The following is a 17630-nucleotide window of genomic DNA, read 5'->3' as shown; positions in this document are numbered from 1 at the left end:
TCCACCACTGTCGGTCATCATTGCTCTTTTCGTTAAGCATCTTAACAATTCGCCAGCTCCAGCGGGCAGGAACCTTGCCTGTTTAGGTCTGTAAAGCCCAATGCACTCGCCTACGGTGCTGTAGCGATACCGATGATCGCTATGGCCATGGGGAAATAGCAGGAGGGCCACGCAGAGAGCTTGCGCTGCCGATTAGTGCGGACTCTCCGATTTATGCTTAATGGCACCATATGATTTTGTGATGTGCCATCAGCCTGCACAGCACAGGCGTGTTAGTAAAGTTGTTTCAGCAAGCACCTGAGCAGGGCCGCCCGGGGGGGGCAAGTGGGGTAATTTGCCCTGGGCCCCACAGGGGCCCCCACGAGAATATAGTATTCTATAGTATTGCAACTTTTTTTTTATGGAAGGGGCCCCCGAAATTGCTTTGCTCCAGGCCGCCTGAATCCTCTGGGCGGCCCTGCACCTGAGCCTCATTCTGCCCTCATGTCTACAAGTGTAAATCTGGAGTGATGCTCCTGAAGCCAGTGGTGTGAAACCGGCATGCAATCAGAATCAGCCTCTTTGGCCCAGATCCTCCAAGGGGTTCAGGCTCCTAACAGCCATAGATTTCCTTTGACTTTGAAGCTCCGGGCCTTTTTGCACAGGAATAACTTTTGCAGTGCTAATGGAACAGCTGTCTCTTGCTCTCCTCTCCCTCTCCTTCTCTGTGGTTTCACCATCCCAGCTTATTTTTGGCAGCTTCCCCAGCTGTAGGGGTGGTGGGATGGGCCAGAGTTGCAGGAAGTTACAGCTGCACCGAAGCCGCCAGAGTGAAGCTGTCAGAGAGCGAACTAAAACCACAGAAAGGAAAAGGCACGGGGCAACGTTTAACAGCTGCCAGGGTGGGACGGCAGAGATACAACGGCCTGCAGTGACGGGTGGGGAAGAGCGATTCCAAATGGACCGAAGGCTGTGGGACTAACACACAGCAGCCGGCTGAGAAATCACTTTAGGTAACTTTTGACCTTCCAGAGTCTTGTTTTTCCTCAGTCCCCATTCTCTGAGCCGGCCTGGTCCCTGTTCCCTCTAGTCCCAGCACAGAGCGGCTCAGAAGCCAGAGCCCTGATTTCCTGCATCTCCGGCTTTCCCTGGCGGGCTGGGTTCTGAGCAAGGGGCTGGTTTTGAACGGAAGCGACTGCTGTGTTTCTGCTCTGGGGGCGGGGACCGTGCAAGACAGGATGAGCAGGAAGCTGGCTCGTCTCTCCTAGGCGATGGCAATGGGGTCTGTGGGGTTCATGGCAGCAGTGACCTCTGTGCTGATCCCTGAGGGGCTGCCCTGAGCAGAGGCTGCAGGAGAAAGTCCCCAAGCTGGTGGCTCTGGGACACTGTGACCCAGTTTGGGTTTCACCCCAAACGTGCCCCTCCCAGAGCAGCATCCCTGCCCAGCTATTGATAGAAGTAGAACAGCCGGGACCCCAGGCAGTGGGCTTCACAGCACCCTGCCTTTAAATTCAATGGATCCATTGAACTACAGGAGCATAGGGGACAGCAAAATGTGCCCGTGAAGTGGGGTGGGCATGGAGCACTGGACTTGGAGTCTGGACTCCTGGGTTCTAGTCCCAGCTTAAGTGTCTAGTGGTTACCACAAGGGACTCGAAAGCCAGACCTTCTGGGTTCTATTTCAGCTCTGTTATGGGCCTGCTCTGTGCCTCGGTTTCCCCAGCAATAAAATGGGGATAATCAATGAGACAGACTCTCTTTCAGAAAGGGCTCTGGGATGGATACATGAAAAGCATCCGGAAGGGCTAGGCGAGTCGTTACAGCTCTGGCCATGCTCAAGGGGTTGGCGCCGGAGACCACGGAGCCCAGGGAGGTTCCATAAGCTTCCCTGGAACCAGTGTTTTCCTGTTGTTTGGTTTGGAAATTATCAGGGTGCCGGAAACACAAACCAGATGAGATGCGAGTCTGAGGCTGAGTCACCGCCCCAGCAGTTTGCTTTGTAGGGATTCCGGCCCAGGTAATGACAGGTTGGGGAGGGAAAGACACCCTGCTAGCATGTCGCCTGTTAACCCTTCAGTGTCCTCCCTACATCTACCAGTGATCTAATGTCCCCAGACCCAGCCACAACCACAGCACCACCGCCAAACCCAGATGCAACGACTGACTCCTTTTCTCACACTGGGCAGGAGTCTCTAAGTCTCGCAGCGCAGCTTGATAAGGACAGGGGCTGGCACCCCTCTCCCAGCACTGACAAGCCTCAGAGGAGGCAATGCCCACAACCTGCTGCCCTGGAGACAGTCAGACATGGCCTGGAGCAGACATTGGTGCTAGTCAGTTGAGAGAGGATGAACCAGGTGGTCCCTGGACACAAATGTTCTTCTGTTCCGGCGGCTCACACAGATCGTGGATTCAGCAATTGGCAGCAGCTGTCTGGGCTGGAAACAGGCTTGTTCCGCTTTAAATGTGACTCTTGCTCCAGTTACCCTTGCCTTAGAGACGCTAACCTCCCCGCTGCATTCAACAGGTGTGCAGAGCAAGGGACCCCACGCCTGCTCGGGGGGGATCCATTCAGCCCTGACAAACGTGGATGGCAGCGGCACCCCCTCTGCCGACTGTTTTTGGCCCAGACTCTCCAAGGCAGCCCCTGGCAGGGCGCTCCCGAGCGCTGCTCTGGCAAGGCCTGACAGCAGCAGGCCAGCTTTCAGCTTGACAGCTGGAGTCTCTGGCCCCTGCTGCTTTAAGGGGAGGAGGCTACGGGTTTGCCCTGAATGTGTGTCTCATTCCTCCAGCAGAGCAGACAGCACAGGCTGCCAGGCCCAGGATAGAGGGCTCTGTGCCGGCTGTCAAGGGCTCTGTGCCGGCTGCCACTGCTGCACTGGAGAGAGACATGAATGCAAGCAGGAGACAGTCTCCTCCCCATGCCAACGTGGGGAGGGCATCCGGCAGTGGGGCCCCTGGGATCCCTCTGGTAGAGAAGGAGTCATCGGCCTGTCCTTCCTCTGACTGCCACTGACAGGCCAAGGGGAAAAGCCTGTAACCACTCAGGTATTTGGAGGGGGGCGGGCGTAAGGGGGAAGAGGATGGATCTTTCTTTCTCTCCTCTAAGGCTACGGAGCTGCCAACTGTCCCCACCAACTGTCCCCACGTCAGCGAGACTCTCACCTTTGGTCTCTTTCTTAAAGCCCCCACCCCTGATGTCATCTGATTGTGGGAGACTCTCTAAATGGCACCAGCCCCAAAGTAAATGTGAAACCTCTCAGCGGGGGAGAGAAGCCTGGCTCCCCAAGAAGGCAAAGAAAGACTCAAATGTCATTCTTGAATAAGTAGTATGATCTTCAGGTGGGGAGGGCCTGACTCATGATTTTGAATGGGGGGGGGGGGTGACACTGCTCCTTCCCCTCCTCCTCTGCCTCTTCCTTCTCCCTGCCATAAATTAACTGAATGAGAACAGCTGCAGCCCCGTGCTCAGGTGATTGGTTAAGAACTATTGTTTTGCCTGGCCCAGAGACCCTCCTTTGCCTATGACTCAGGTGGCAAAAAACTCCCACCAGTACAGTGGGCTTGATTCTCCTCTCGCTCACACCCGTTCCCTGTGTGATACTCTGGGTTTGTGTAGGGGAGAGCTGGCCTGAGGGGCCCCTCTCTGCTCCAAGATCTCTAATCTCTCTGTTTGGTGGGGAGGGCACTGTTTACGCTTGCTCCTTGCTGTGAGAGCCCAAGCAGGAAGGGTGCCTGACGCAAGCTTTGGGCTTCCGCTCATGCAAGATGATGCTGGTTCCTCAGCCCTCAGTTGTGTCCTGGAGTAGGCTGGGCTTTGATAACCTGGCCCTCACAGCTCAGTGATGGGACAGAGGACCCCAGCTGGGGCACCGCAGTGGGGTGGTCTGCCTCCCCAAGTGATCGCCGTCTGCATTTCAGCTGAAGCAGGCCCCCTGCCATGCAGTGCCCGCGATGTCTGCCCCAGGCTGGGACCAGCTGGAGCAGGACCCAGGGACCCAAGCTGGGAGGCCGAGAGATTATGCGCATGCTGCTGTCCCCCAGCTCTGCACCAGGTAAGCAGCCGTTAGAACTGGCTGAGGTGAGAAGCCTCTTACCTGGCTTGCCCCAGAGCCCAATCCCTCTGGGGTGAAATTCACCGCTTCCTGTGACTGCCGCAGGCATCGTGACCTTATGAGTGGGGCAGGGAGTCAGGACACCTGGGTTCTATTTCTGGCTCTGAGAGGGTGGGAGAGTCTAGAGACTACAGCAAGGGGCTGGGAGCCCAGTTCTACTTCTGGCATTGCCCCGACTTACCTGGTGACCACGGCCAAGTCACAGCCATGAATTCCCCACTGATGAAATTGCGTTCAGACAAAAGCACTGTGGTGTAAGGGAGGGTGCTGGGTTCTGGGGGCTTGGGATGGCATCAGTTCTGCCTGGGCCCAGCTCACCCTGCAGCCAGTCTGTGCTGCTTTATCAGAGGAGACTTGCTGGCCTAGTTATGTCACTTCTAATTGCACTTTACTGGCGGGGAGGTGGTGTTCGTGCGAAGTGTTTCCTTCTCGCTTACATAGAGGCAGGGCAGGGGTCTGGGAGACAGACCTCCTGGGGTCTATTCCTAGCTGTGCCACTGACTCCCTGGGTGACCTTGGGCAAGTCACTTTACTACTTTGTGCCTCGGTTTCCCCATCTGTAAAACTGAGTTAATGATACTGACCTCCTTAGTGAAGTGCTTTGAGAGCCGTGGATGGACGGTGCTAGAGAAGGGGCAATAAGTGGAAAATCCAGTCCTGCGTGGATGACTGCAGGGAGCTAGTCCCACGTGCCCTAGCTCTGGTCCTGGACCAGGAGGCAGAGGTCTCAGTGGGGAAATTCCTGGCAGGACAGGCTGTGCCGCTGCTTGGGAAGAATTCCCCGGCTCATGTGATGGGGTGCCCTCAACGCTTGCTCATAACTTAGCACTTCTAAAGAGCCTGCTTTTTACAGGTGCTGAGCACCTACAGCTACGGCTGGAGTCAGCGGGATCTGCACCAAAACAGGCCCAGGGTGCTTCCCATCTGCAAAGCATCGCATCCTGTATTAACAGGAGTGTCGGATGTAAGACACGGGAGATCATTGTCCCGCTCTGGTGAGGCCCCAGCTGGAGTACCCGCGCGGCCAGTTCTGGGGGCCAGGCTTTAGGAAAGATGTGGAGAAAATGGAGAGAGTCCAGAGGAGAGCAACAAAAATTATCAAAGTTTGGAAAACCTGACCTCTGAGGAAAGGTTGAAAGACTTGGGCATGTTTAGTCAAGAGAAGGCTGAGGGGGCACCTGATAAGTCTGCCAGTATGAAAAGGTTGTTAAGAAGAGGAGGGTGATCAGTTGTTCTCCTTGTCCACTGAGGGCAGGATAACAATGAATCAGCTGAGTTTGCAACAAGGTAGAGTTAGGTTGGATATTAGGGAAAACTTTCTGTCTCTCTAAGGGTAGTTGAATGCTGGCACAGGTTACCTAGGGAGGTCAGGGAGTCACCATCGTTGGAGGGTTTTAAGTACAGGTTAGACAAACACCTGTCAGGGATGGTCTAGGTTTACTTAGTCCTGCCTTAGCACAGGTGGTTGGACTAGCTGACCTCTCGAGGTCCCTTCCAGCCCGACATGTCTATGATTTCTGTGATATTAGCTAATCGATCCCCACAGCCCCCTGGGAGGCGGGGTATTGTCCCTCACAGGGCGGCACAGACGGGGGAAATGCCAAGGCCACAGAGTAAGGCAGTGGCAGAGCCAGGATTTGAACGGTGGAGCTCCTGTCTCCCAAGCCTGTGCTCTGAACATGAGCCCAGGACTCTGCAGGCAGGTGTCTCCCTGGGGCTTGAATCTGGCATCGCTGCCTTAGCATCCCGTTCCCTGGCCATGCACAGAGGCACACTACATGGAGCTTGGTCCGGTCCAGGCACATGGATCCAGAACCCCATCAGAATGCCGGGGAAGGCGCACAGAACAGCCTGGTTGTCTGGGCCTCAGCTGCTGCTAGATCAAAGCTCCTTCCTTCACCATCTTGGAGTGCAGAGGAGGAAGGGAGCCAGTACCCTGGGGAAGGGGGGTGGCAGGCGACGGGCACCATCCTGCATCTTTCTCAATCCTGCTCCCTCTGACCTCCTGCATTCCTTCCTTCCAGGTGCCAGGAGCAGCTTCATCCTTGGGAGGATGCTTCACCCAGCGGGCAGGCTGTGCTCCAAAACGTCCCCTCTCAGGTAGGGCCTGGAGCCCCTGCAGCAGTGCAAGGGGTGGGTGGCTCAGGCAGCTCCCCTCACATAAAGCGATTGGTCTAATTTGTCGGTGTGGGTGTTTAAAGTTAATTGAGATCCTACCCCAGGACGCATGGCTTTGGTGGGGGGACGAAGGGGGAGGTTGCTGAGGCCCTCTCAGCTGGGCTCTTACTGATCTTTCAGAGGGACTAGCTCACTTGGGAGGCTGGGAACAGACTATGGGGCCTGTCGCCTCTAGGCCACCCATTCAACCCACCCCAGCTGATGACTGAAGGTTATGTGTGGGGAGCTGCTCAGCTTAGAAAAGAGACGACTGAGGGAGGAGATGATCGAGGTCTATGAAATCATGACTGGGGTGGAGAAAGTGCATAAGGAAGTGTTATTTACTCCACATAACACAAGCAGGGGGTCACCCAATGCCATTCGTAGACAGCAGGTTTAAAAGAACAATAGGAAGGACTACTTCCCACAACGCACAGTCAGCCTGTGGAACTCGTTGCCAGGGGATGTTGTGCAGGCCAATAGTATAACTGGGTTCAAAAAAGAACTAGATAAGTTCATGGCGGATAGGTCCATCAATGGCTATTCGCCAAGATGGTCAGGGATACAACCCCATGCTCCGGGTGTCCCTAAACTTCTGACTTCCAGAAGCTGGGAGTGGACGACAGGGGATGGCTCACTCGATGATTGCCCTGTTCTGTTCATCCCCTCTAAAGCACCTGGCCCCAGCCACTGTTGGAGACAGGATCCTGGGCTAGACAGGTCATTGAGCTGACCCAGTCTGGCTGTTCTTATATAAGGTGGCTTGTTGCTATTTGGTGGCCCATGTGAAATGAGTTTGGCCTCAGCCGCCCAGTTCCTAGTGGACGAGTATCCACATAACGAACAGCCCCCAGCACTAACAGCCCCCCTTGTTCTCTGGCTCAGAGGAGAGGTCAAAGCCTGAGCGCAGACTGGACTGCTGAATGGGTCCCTCGATGGCAGGCCTGAGGCAGATGGGTTGGGGGAAGCTTGCCTGGCTCCTGGTCTCAGGATAAAGTGGGCATGTTTTGCAGCTCAGAATTCAAACAAGGAGGGGGGGTTTCTTTGGGCTGAGTTGGAAGGAGCAGGCCCTGGTTTGTTGTCCTCAGGTTCCCCATTTCCCACAATGCCCTCATGGGGCCTACTGCAGTTGTGCTTTTCCCAGTTCTCCTCGCACCACTGTGTTTGCACACAAGCTGCTCCTCTCCTTCATTTTGGAAGCGTTTTGTCAATGGCAGGGAGGCAGTTTCCGCGTGGCCGGGGCTGAGGGGTTGGCGGGTGAGCTAACCATGTCTTTGGCTGGGATGTCCAGGTTCACTCAAGCTGCAGGCTGCCCCAGCTCTGGGCCGTTGGGACAGACGCTGCTGTCCCACTCTGGGATTTGCTCGCTCAACAATTCCCTGTCCCTGCCTTGCAGGAGCTTTACTCGCTACCAAGGAGGATTCCGGGAGACTGCGTCTCAGCCGAGCTCCACCCGGCCTGGCCAGATGGCCCTGAGGAACGTGGCCTCTTCCGGTAAGGCCCTGTGCTTCTGCCGTGCTGTAGGAGCCCGTCACGGAGGGGCAGTGCTGAAGTGGTGGGGTGTGCTCGGGACTGGGAGTCAGGTGAGCAGGCTGGGATGCAGTCACTGACCCGAGCGAGGTGCAGTGGTTAGAAAAGGAGACAGAGACTCAGGACTCCTGGGTTCTATTCCCTGTTCTGTCGCTGACTCGCTGCAGGGCCCTGGGGCCAGTGGGCTCCTCACTCTGTGTGAAACAGGGAGGGTCACCCTGCCCCTCTAACCCTTCGTAGTGTGCTGTGGGGGGGTTATCTTTGGATGGGGAAATGCTACCTCTGTACAAAGCAATATTAAAGGCACCTTCTTGGCGGGTCAGGTCAGGCTGCGGGGGGGTGGAGAGTGGACAGCGCCAGCCCTGGAGCACCCGGGTGGGAGAGCACAGTGCTATGACACCCTGCTGGTGCATGAGCGCTGCGCCAATACAGGAATGAAGGGGGGAGCTAGCTGGTTCTGGGGGTTCCTGGGCTTTGTTAATGCTTGGAGTAGCTGGTGCCTGGGACTGCCCTGAGGGACTCGAGTACTGGAGGGGGCTCCTGCAATTTGAAAACTTGACAACCTTTTCCCCTCCCCTATTTGTGAGCATCTCTGTACTCCCCCCCTACCCCTCAGATGCCATCCAGAAGCACCGGAAGAGCCTGTCTGACTGGTTCAGCCACCAGCCCAATGAGGAGAGGCAGTTCGGCCCGTCCTTCTCACTGGACACCATCCACGTGGACCCGGTCATCAGGGAGAGCTCCCTGGAGGAGATCTTGAAGCCCTCACCTGACCTGACCATCCTGAACCAGCTCCAGTCCCCTTGCAGCCGGACCATCGGCCTCCAGAACTTGTTCGACGCGGACGCCTGCGGGCAGCAGGTGAAGAACGTGGTGCTGTACGGCACGGTGGGCACAGGGAAGAGCACCCTCATCAAAAAGATGGTGGTGGACTGGTGCCACGGGCGCCTGCCCCGCTTCGAGTTGGTCATCCCCTTCTCCTGCGAGGACCTGTCCCAGAGCAACGTGCCCGTCTCACTACGGCGCCTCATCACCAAAAAGTACCTGCATCTCAAGGAGGTGGTGCCACTTCTGGGCTCCGCCAACCTCAAGGTGCTCGTCATCCTCAACGGCATGGAGCGGCTCAACTTGGACTTTCGGCTGTCTGGCACTGAGCTGTGCTGCGACCCCAATGAGGCCGTGCCTCCCTCCTCCATTGTGGTCAACCTGCTGAGGAAGTACCTGCTGCCGGAGGTTGGTATCCCTCCCCACCCGGTGCTGTGAGCCTGTGGGGGGCTGCGGGCAGAAACGGGGATCCCTGGAGCATTGCCCAAACCCCACTCCTTGGTGAGGCCTCTACTGGCCCTGACTGGCTGGTAAAAGGCACAGCAAGGATCTTCCCCACACCCCTGTGCTGGAAGGACACCACCGCCCCACAGCCCTTAGGAGGGAGAGGGGAGTCCAGTCTCCATGGACTCATTCAGTCTTTGGCCTCTCTGCACAAGCTGGGAACAAAGAGGCCGATCCGTGCCAGCTGGGAGGGTGGTTTCTTTGACAACCTGCAATTATCGGCGTAACATCTGCCTATGGCACATAGCAAATGCAACCCCAGGGTGGTTCCTGACCCGAAGAATGGACAGCCTAAATGGAAGGTGGCAAATCCAGAAGGCATGGGGGAATGGATGTCGGTGGAGGGGTGAGGCGATTGAACGGAGGAGGTTATAAGGTGGCACGACGTGTCCCATGCTAGTGCCAGCGGTTCTTACCTGTTGTGCCATCAGTACGGGCTGCGGCGTGAGGGATTTGTAGGAAAAGGCAACATGTGGGAGTCCATCAGCCAGACTGAGATCCCCCAAGTTCCCTTCACACCCACCCTCAGGTAGCGATCATGTTAAATCACTGCTGTCTGGGCTGGATGTGAACCAGCAGCCTTGAGGTAATCATCACTTTAATCCTATCCAGTCCTCGCCCTTCCTCTTCAAGTCATTTTGTCATATAGGGCCTGACCCAAGGCACTCTGACACCGGTGAGAGGTTTTCCATTGAGGTCAGTGGGCTCTGGATCAGGCCAGTAATGGTTTGACAGAGAAAGAGAGGGACTACATTCAATCCCAGCTCTGTTCATCTGATTGCAGGCCAGCATCATCGTCACCACGCGCCCGTCCGCCGTCCGCCGGATCCCCAGCAAGTACGTGGGCCGCTACGCCGAGATCTGCGGCTTCTCCAACACCAACCTCCAGAAGCAGTACTTCCAGATGCGCCTGAGCCAGCCAGGCTGCGACGGCAGTGGGAGCAGCAGCAACTCGGACGAGCGGGACAACCTGGTGGAGATGCTCTCGAGGAATCTGGAGCGCCACGACCAGATTGCGGCTGCTTGCTTCCTGCCCTCTTACTGCTGGCTGGTCTGCACCACCCTGCACTTCCTCTACTTCACCAAGTCGGTGCCTCCCAGCCAGACCCTGACGGGCATCTACACCAGTTTCCTGCGGCTCAACTTCAGCGGGGAGATCCTGGACAGCACCGACTCCACCAATGTCTCCATGATGAAATATGTGGCCAAGACGGTGGGCAAGCTGGCCCACGAAGGGGTGATGTCCCGCCGGACCTGCTTCTCGGATGAAGACCTGCAGAAGTGCTTCGAGGTGGAGATGAAGACGGAGGGTGAGCTTAACCTCCTCAACGTCTTCCGCACTGACGTCTTCCGCTTCTTCCTCACGCCCTGCGTCCAGCCGGGCAAGGAGCACACCTTTGTCTTCACCATCCCCGCCATGCAGGAGTACCTGGCAGCCCTCTATGTGGTGCTGGGCGAGAAGAAGACCCTGGCGCAGCGGGTGGGGAAGGAGGTGTCCGAGGTCATCGGCAAGATAAGCGAGGATGTGACTCTGGTGCTGAGCATCGTCTCCAAGGTCCTGCCCCTGCGCATCCTGCCGCTGCTCTTCGGCCTACTCAAGATGTTCCCCCGCTTTTTCAACCGGCTCAGTGGCAAGGACCGCGACACCATCGCCCACACCATGGCGGTGGAGATGTTCAAGGAGGAGGACTACTTCAACGACGATGTGCTAGACCAGATCAACTCCAGCATCTTGGGGGTGGAGGGCCCCCTGCACCATCCTGACGAGGCCCCGGATGACGAAGTCTTTGAGCTCTTCCCCATCTTCATGGGCGGGCTCCTGTCGCGCCGCAACCGGGCCCTCCTGGAGCAGCTTGGCTGCTCCATCAAGAACCTAGCAGCCTTTGAGATTGCCAACGCTATGAAGAAGACTATGATCAGGAACAGCCGCAAGTGGCTGCCCCCATCCGAGCTGATGGACTACCTCGTCTTCCTGCATGAATTCCAGAATGAGCGCTTCACGGCGGAGGCCATCCGCTCCCTCAGGGCGATCAACCTCTCCTCCATCAAGATGACCCCACTCAAGTGCTCCATCCTGGCATCTGTCATGGGCACCACCAGCCATGAGGTAGAGGAGCTTAACCTGAGCTCATGCCATCTTGATGTCAGCAGCCTAAGGACTCTTTTCCCTGTCCTGCTACGGTGCCAGAAGCTCCAGTGAGTGCCTCCTTCTCTGATTCGGCCGGGGGTCTAGGTCATCCATTTATATCCGGGGATGCCTTGATTGTACTCCCATCAGCAGTTTGCCTGGAGCCTGAGAGCTGCTCCAATGGTGTAAACCAGCGGTTCTCAAACTGTGGGTCAGGAACCCAAAATGGGTCGCAACCCTGTTTTAATGGGGTCACCAGGGCTGGTGTTAGACTTGCTGGGGCCTGGGGCTGAAGCCAAAAGTCTGAGCCCCATCGCCCAGGGATGAAGCTCTCAAGCTTCACACTCCTGCAGGGGGCAGGGCTCGGGCTGCGGCTTCAGGCCCCCCTGCCTGGGGCGGAGGGGCTCGGGTTTCGGTCCCCCTTCCCGGGGTCGTGTAGTAATTTTTGTTGTCAGAAAGGGGTCACGGTGCAATGAAGTTTGAGAAACCCTGGTGTAAACAGTTGCTGTCTTTGTCTGTTTTAAATACAAAGATACAGACCATGGAGACTAGAAGTCAGGGTACAATGCTCCTTGATCTAAGCAGCCATGCTAGATTATTGCATGCTGGGACTAGTAGTCTCAATGGATAGCAACTCTTTATAGACAATGGGTCCTTTATAGGACTCTGTGGGCTGCCGTTCGGCTGTTCTTTGAACCGTGCTTGGCATCAAGGCTCTTCTAGTGGTTTTCATCTCCATAGTTCAGCTGTCCGTTCCCAAACCCCTGTTGCTTTTCAGGTCCCTTGCTTTTGTGTCATTCTATCTAAAGACACCACAAATCCATTCTAGTCATTTTTAGATTATATTGCCAGCTCTGCTAACTTTTTATTAAACAAGCAGAGCAGGGAGAGAAGGAGAAAACCCTGATCTAAAGTAAAATCTTAGCAAATGGCTAAGATCATCAGAGTATCTTGGTCCCACTGTCTCACTTGGTACCAGAGCAATAACATAAGAGCGGCTGTACTGGGTCAGACCAAAGGTCCATCTAGCCCAGTATCTTGTCTTCCGACCGTGACCAATGCCAGGTGCCCCACAGAGGGAATGAACAGCACAGGTAATGATCAAATGATCCATTCCCTGTATGATATATTCCATCTCTACTCCGTGCAGGGTCTTTGGTACATCCCTCTAATTGTTTCCCCCTCCATGGTTCTTGTCCGGCTGCAGAAAAGGTGGAATCTAGAGCTGGAAAAGACCTATCTAGTCCAGGTCCTAGCCAGTTGCAAGAGTCTCGTTTTTAAATATGCCTGGTATTGCAATCTCACCTTCTACCAGAAGGCGGCAAGCTGCAATCAGGAAAGAAAGAGAGTAAAGCAAATACAGCGGGGCTGAAAAAATGTCCCATCCCTTTGGCCAGAGAAGAATCAATACAAAGACAATCTGGGAGGGAATCCATGGTGGATCCTTCTCTCTCTCTCTCTCCTCCAACATTTGAAATTCCCGTCCTGCTGGGGACTGTTCTCCCATGTACATATCTCTGGGATTCTGTCCAAGAGCTCAAGTCATTTAGTCTTTGGACTGGTACTGCCCCACTTCTGGTCTGTGCATGAAAATGGGGAGCATTTTCTCCCTGTTTGGGAGAAAATACTGTATTATCTTCCAAGCAGAGGTGATGGCTGCCTTATGGCTGATCCACAGCTCGGTGGGCCTGCCAGGAGTAATACTGAGCGTTTACAGGTTAAGCCTGACATTCCCTGGTGGGTGGGGGTGGGGGTGGGAAGGTCAGTGTTGTTAATACTGATGGGGAAATGACTCACCCAAGGCTGCTTAGTGGTAAAGCAGGGAACATCCCCAAGAGTCCAGTTCTGTGCTTTTGGCCACAAGACGCAAGCCGCCTCTCCCATTGGGTTGCCTCAGGAGAGACCTCATCCCTTGTGATTCTCACTTCCTAGTTCTGGGGAGTCTGGCAGGCTAGGAGAGGTGGAGGGGGTGTTAGTGGGCAGGTGGGTGTGAGTCACACTGCAATAGGTGCACCTACATGCCCTCCACGTAGGGCAGTAACCTCTACTCTGCCCTCTAGGGCCAGAGTGCTGGGGAGGGGCTGGGTGTTGGCCCCATAACATGAAGAGTAAAGTGGTGCCACTGCTGACCTCTTGCTCTCGCCCTGTCTCAGTTTGCAGCTCAACAGCTTGGGCCCTGAAGCCTGCAGGGAGATCCGGGACCTGCTGCTGCACGACAAGTGTGTGGTGAGCACCCTGCGGTGAGTGTGCTCAGGAAACCCAGAGCCTGTCCCCCGGAGCAGGACTCTCTCTGAGACCTACCCCTGCTGGTGAGGTCACTTCCTTAGTGTGTTCGTCTGACCTGTGGTCATGGCTTTCTGGATCTCCTGGTCAGGGGTTCAAGCCCCATGTTACTGGCCTGAGTCTGGGGGATCCTGAGGCAGGGAGGTATTAGTGGGTAAACAAATGGCTGAGAGGGAAGGTTGGGGGCAGAGTCTGCTGGTTGTTACTTTGGCCCTTCCTAAGCAGGCTCTACGCTCAGCTCAGGGCCAGCTGAAGCCACTGGCCCCCATGGTCTGTATATTGGGCAGGATCCTTTAAAGGGCTGCCAGAGGTGTTTGGACCTAGCTCTGCCAAAGGGGCCTGGATCAAGGTGGTTTTCTGGGCACCTGGCCATGGAGGCAATATCTGGTGTGCTCCATCGTCTTTCTGTTTTCCCTTTCACATTCTTTGCTGCATCCCTTCCCCTCCCGGCTCTGCATCCCTGCTCAGCCTGTGGGTCTCTCTAGCACTGGTTCAGGCAGATCTGAAGCTCCCCGCAGCACCATGGCCGGGCTGGGGGGAGCTGACTGCCAGGCCAAAGCTGTGTAGGACTACAGAACACTGCCTGACTCCGACATCTTTCCCGTGTTGCTGCAGGAGGGTGGTGTCAGTTCTATGTGATGGGTGAGGGCATTATGAGGGAAATGTATCCAGAGCTGAGGAAGGCGTTTGAGGGAAGAGTGGGGGGAGATTTCCTGTTAAGCATTGAACAATCATATCTCTAAACCCCAAAATATTCCAATTTCGACATGCTGCCGTGGTGCCTCCTGTCAGCTGTAGTTCAGTTGCTTCATGTCTCCATTCTCGTCTATGCACCAGGCTTCTCAGCTGGACTACATCTACCATGATGCACCATGGCCAGGGACTCCCATGAAGTACCGCCTCCCCCTCCAAAAAGGGGAACCGTACTGCATCATGGGAGATGTAGTCCAACCAGGGAGCCCAGCTTATAGTGGAAAATGGAAGCATGAGGCACCTGAACTACAACTCCCATGAAGCACTGCAGCAGCATTTCCAAATTGAAATATTTTGGTAATCAAATTTCTGCCCAAAATCAAAAAATTTACAATGAAAATTTATACAAAACTTTTTCTTAAAATGCTGAAATTATCTGTGGTGGGGGAAACCCCCCCTCTTTTTTTTTTTTCCAACCATCTCTAAAGGGGACAAGCTATTCTCTCCCTAGAGTCCTCTGTTACCCCATGTCCTGCAGCACTAAGGCATGAGCAGTAAACACCCCTGGCTGCCTCCTCTCCCTCTGTGACTTTCCTGTGTTGTTTTCAGGCTCTCAGACAACCCCGTGACTGAGCAGGGGGCCAAGTATTTGGCTGAGGCCATCGCAGGTAACCGCTCCCTGACACACCTGTCCCTGCTGCACACCTCCTTGGGGAACCAGGGCGTGGAAGTGATCGCTCAGCACCTGGCCCAGAACCAGCACCTGAAGGAGCTCGACGTGGGCTACAATTCGGTGACGGACGAGGCAGCCCTGGGGCTGGTTGAGGTGGCTAAGAGGCATGCAACACTGAAGGAAGTGCAGTGAGTCCCCAAGCCCCTTCCCCTCCCTGTACAATGTCCTCCCTGCCCCATCTATGACCCGGTCAGGGTCAATGCCTTCCCCGCCCCATCCATGATCCCAGACCAGGGAGCCACAGCTCAGGCATCCAGCCTGGCATCCCCTTTATGGGCACCAGCTTCCCTCGTTGGCAGCACTCCCAGCCCATGAGACCTGGCCCCTCTCCCTCTGGGGGCTACCCCCACCCCATATTGGCTTCTTGCTGGTGGCTACTCTAGCACTTGTCCCTTGCTGACTACTGCCCCTTGTCAACAGCAGCTGAGATGGTCATTCATTGGCCAACCCCTCATGGTGGCTAGAGTCCTTGTCTCTCATTGGTCACTGTGCCTCCACTCATCTCTCATAGGCCACTACTTCCCTGAGCCATAGATCATGCTTCTCTCCGATTGGTCACTGTGCCTATACTTTGCTTTAGTGGCTTCTGCCCCATATGGCTGCATGAGTCCCTGTCCCTCATTGGTCACTGCCTTGTCCTATGTATGATCCCATGCTTGTCTCTCATTGGTCACTGCATCATGTGGCTGCTTGAGGCCTTGTCCCTCACTGGCCATCATTTGTTCACTCATTTTCCATTGGCCGCGGCTCCTCTCTGAGCCTGCTCTCATTGGCTACTGCCCTTTGCGTCTGCTCCTGTCCTTTCATTTCATTGGTCACTGCCCCCCATGCTCCTCTCTCATTGGTCACCAGGGGATGCCTGGTGCCCCCCTAACCCTGCTTCTCCCTTCCCCAGCCTGTATTTCAACGACATCAGTGAGGAGGGCAAGCGAGCCCTGCACGCACTGCGCAGGGACCGCGACGGCGTCCAGGTGCTGGTGTTCCTCACGGTGGGCACCGACGTCTCCGACTACTGGGCCTTCATCCTGAGCGTGGTGCAGAAGAACCTGCCCAACTGGGACCGCGAGCGGGTCCAGCAACACCTCAGCCTGCTGCTGCAGGACCTGGAGTGCAGCCGCCGGCAGACCGGCAACCCCTGGAAGAAGGCCAAGTTCCTGCGGGTGGAGAACGAGGTCAAGAAGATGCTGGTTAAAATCCAGCAGGGAACCCTCTAACACGCCCCCCCACATCTTCTCCCATGGGCCTGCACCAGCAGGATGGGAGGATGCAATGGACATAAGGGCTTAACTGGGTTCCAGGGAGTCACTCTGTTAACCATTTCCACCACCACCACCACCCCAAGAGCAGGGTTCACGTGGGTGGCTGGGGAGTCTCTGCTAGGAGCAGAGAGTTACTTGCGGCACCACAGAGTATGTGGGCCCGGGCAGGAGAAGCCCCAGTGCCAGGACAGCAGGAGGCACTGTTTTAGGCATGGAGCGAGGTGTGTTGGCAATGCTGGGCAGTAGAAAAGGAGGAGGTGGGGTGTGGTCAGAGCAGCTGGTCGGGGTGTGGGGAACCTTGCACAGCACTGCTCCTGGCTTTAGATGGCACCGTCGCTCCCTCACTTGGATCCCATCTGTGCAGCCCCAGCCACAAGTACCTCAGGGATACGCCCAGTGCTAGGGTTCACTGGGTTATTTCCCAAGCAGCTCCTGGCCCCTGGCCTCCCTTCCTGGAGTGCACTGAGGCCATGAACCCTGCACTCTCACGTGCTGTCTCTGAGCCATGCCCAAGTAGAACTGCAGTGAAAGCATCGCCAAGAGCCTGGAGCTACCTGGGGAAGGAGCCACGGAGCATTGCCCCTTGGGAGCTGCCCCGTGCCTCCGGCTGGGAACCCATCTGCCATTCCCAGGCAGCAAGCGGCCATTGCCAAGGCTGGTGAGACCCCGGCTCTGCTCCCAGGGAGCCACTTTTGTTCCAAGGGAGGGGGGACGGCAGCCTGAACTCCACGAGGGCTGAAAATAGTTCGGCCATTGGTCATGCCAAGCACAGGACAGGTTTGCATGGTAGCAATGGAGGCAAGACTCTTAAGGGCACCAGAGGGGGCTGAGAGCCAGTGATCAACCAAGGGCCTGAATCTCCTGGACCTTGTGGAGTCATTTCTTCTAGGGCCCAGTGGCTGCCGACCGCTCCCATTCTGATCTGGGAGCATTTGAGACCCACCGTGCGCTGGTGTGAATGACAGCGCCGGGGAATTGGGCCCTGGGAGTCCATCCTGCGGGGGCGGGTTGGGTGGACTGGGGCAGCGTGAGGCCCAATGTTGGGGGGAGCGGGCTGAAGGGTGGAGCAGCTCTGGAGGTTGTTCCCAATATTGGACGCTGTTGTGCAGTTCTATGTATCATTGAAACTAAAACACTTTTGTTTCCACGAACGTGAGATGTTACCAAACCGGTCTGTTCTTCTGCAGCCAGAGCCTTCCCAAACCCATGCTACATCTCTTCTGCCATCTGCCTGGGGAGTGCTCCCATCCCTGCAGTACTTCTGTACGGGAGTGGGGGGGGGATTTCCTTGGCACTTCATGGGCTGGTTGGGGACGAGGGGAGGGGATTGGAGATTGTGCCATAGCCAGGCTATGTGGGCATGGTGTAGGGAAGCAATCCAGGGATGAGGAAGGGACTCACCTCATGGCTCGTCGGTAGGAGAGAAG

At 56.0% G+C, this 17630-nt stretch overlaps 1 protein-coding gene across 4 annotated transcripts; it reads left to right on the top strand.

The window, feature by feature from the left end:
- Positions 1-760: 760 nt before the first annotated feature.
- On the top strand, positions 761-17354 carry NLRX1 (NLR family member X1). Of its 4 annotated transcripts, none has more exons than XM_024102228.3 (9): positions 761-992; positions 3898-4031; positions 6116-6191; positions 7645-7742; positions 8395-9011; positions 9892-11303; positions 13389-13475; positions 14821-15072; positions 15840-17354. In XM_024102228.3, exons 2-9 carry the CDS (start codon positions 3917-3919, stop codon positions 16156-16158), a joined length of 2976 nt encoding a protein of 991 aa, XP_023957996.2. In that variant the 5' UTR covers positions 761-992; positions 3898-3916; the 3' UTR covers positions 16159-17354. The 4 variants fall into 4 exon arrangements, with proteins under 4 accessions (XP_023957996.2, XP_008162739.3, XP_065426293.1 ...); XM_008164517.4 differs by lacking the exon at positions 761-992 and adding an exon at positions 2772-3024; XM_065570220.1 differs by lacking the exon at positions 761-992 and adding an exon at positions 4945-5086 and having other exon boundaries at positions 3673-4031.
- Positions 17355-17630: the final 276 nt, after the last annotated feature.

This window comes from Chrysemys picta, chromosome 16 (assembly GCF_011386835.1).
Source record: "Chrysemys picta bellii isolate R12L10 chromosome 16, ASM1138683v2, whole genome shotgun sequence".
Classification (NCBI taxonomy): Eukaryota; Metazoa; Chordata; order Testudines; family Emydidae; genus Chrysemys; species Chrysemys picta.
Note: the sequence above shows the minus strand (reverse complement) of the source record. Positions and strands in the feature narration are given on the sequence as shown.

What these genes read in the sequence shown, in the direction of transcription:
- NLRX1 (XM_065570220.1), top strand. Translation starts at nt 3,822, where the DNA reads ATGGGACAGAGGACCCCAGCTGGGGCACCGCAGTGGGGTGGTCTGCCT. An exon ending in GAGGAACGTGGCCTCTTCCG is followed by an intron (nt 7,743 to 8,394) that starts GTAAGGCCCTGT and finishes CCTACCCCTCAG; the next exon opens with ATGCCATCCAGAAGCACCGG. An exon ending in CTACGGTGCCAGAAGCTCCA is followed by an intron (nt 11,304 to 13,388) that starts GTGAGTGCCTCC and finishes GCCCTGTCTCAG; the next exon opens with TTTGCAGCTCAACAGCTTGG.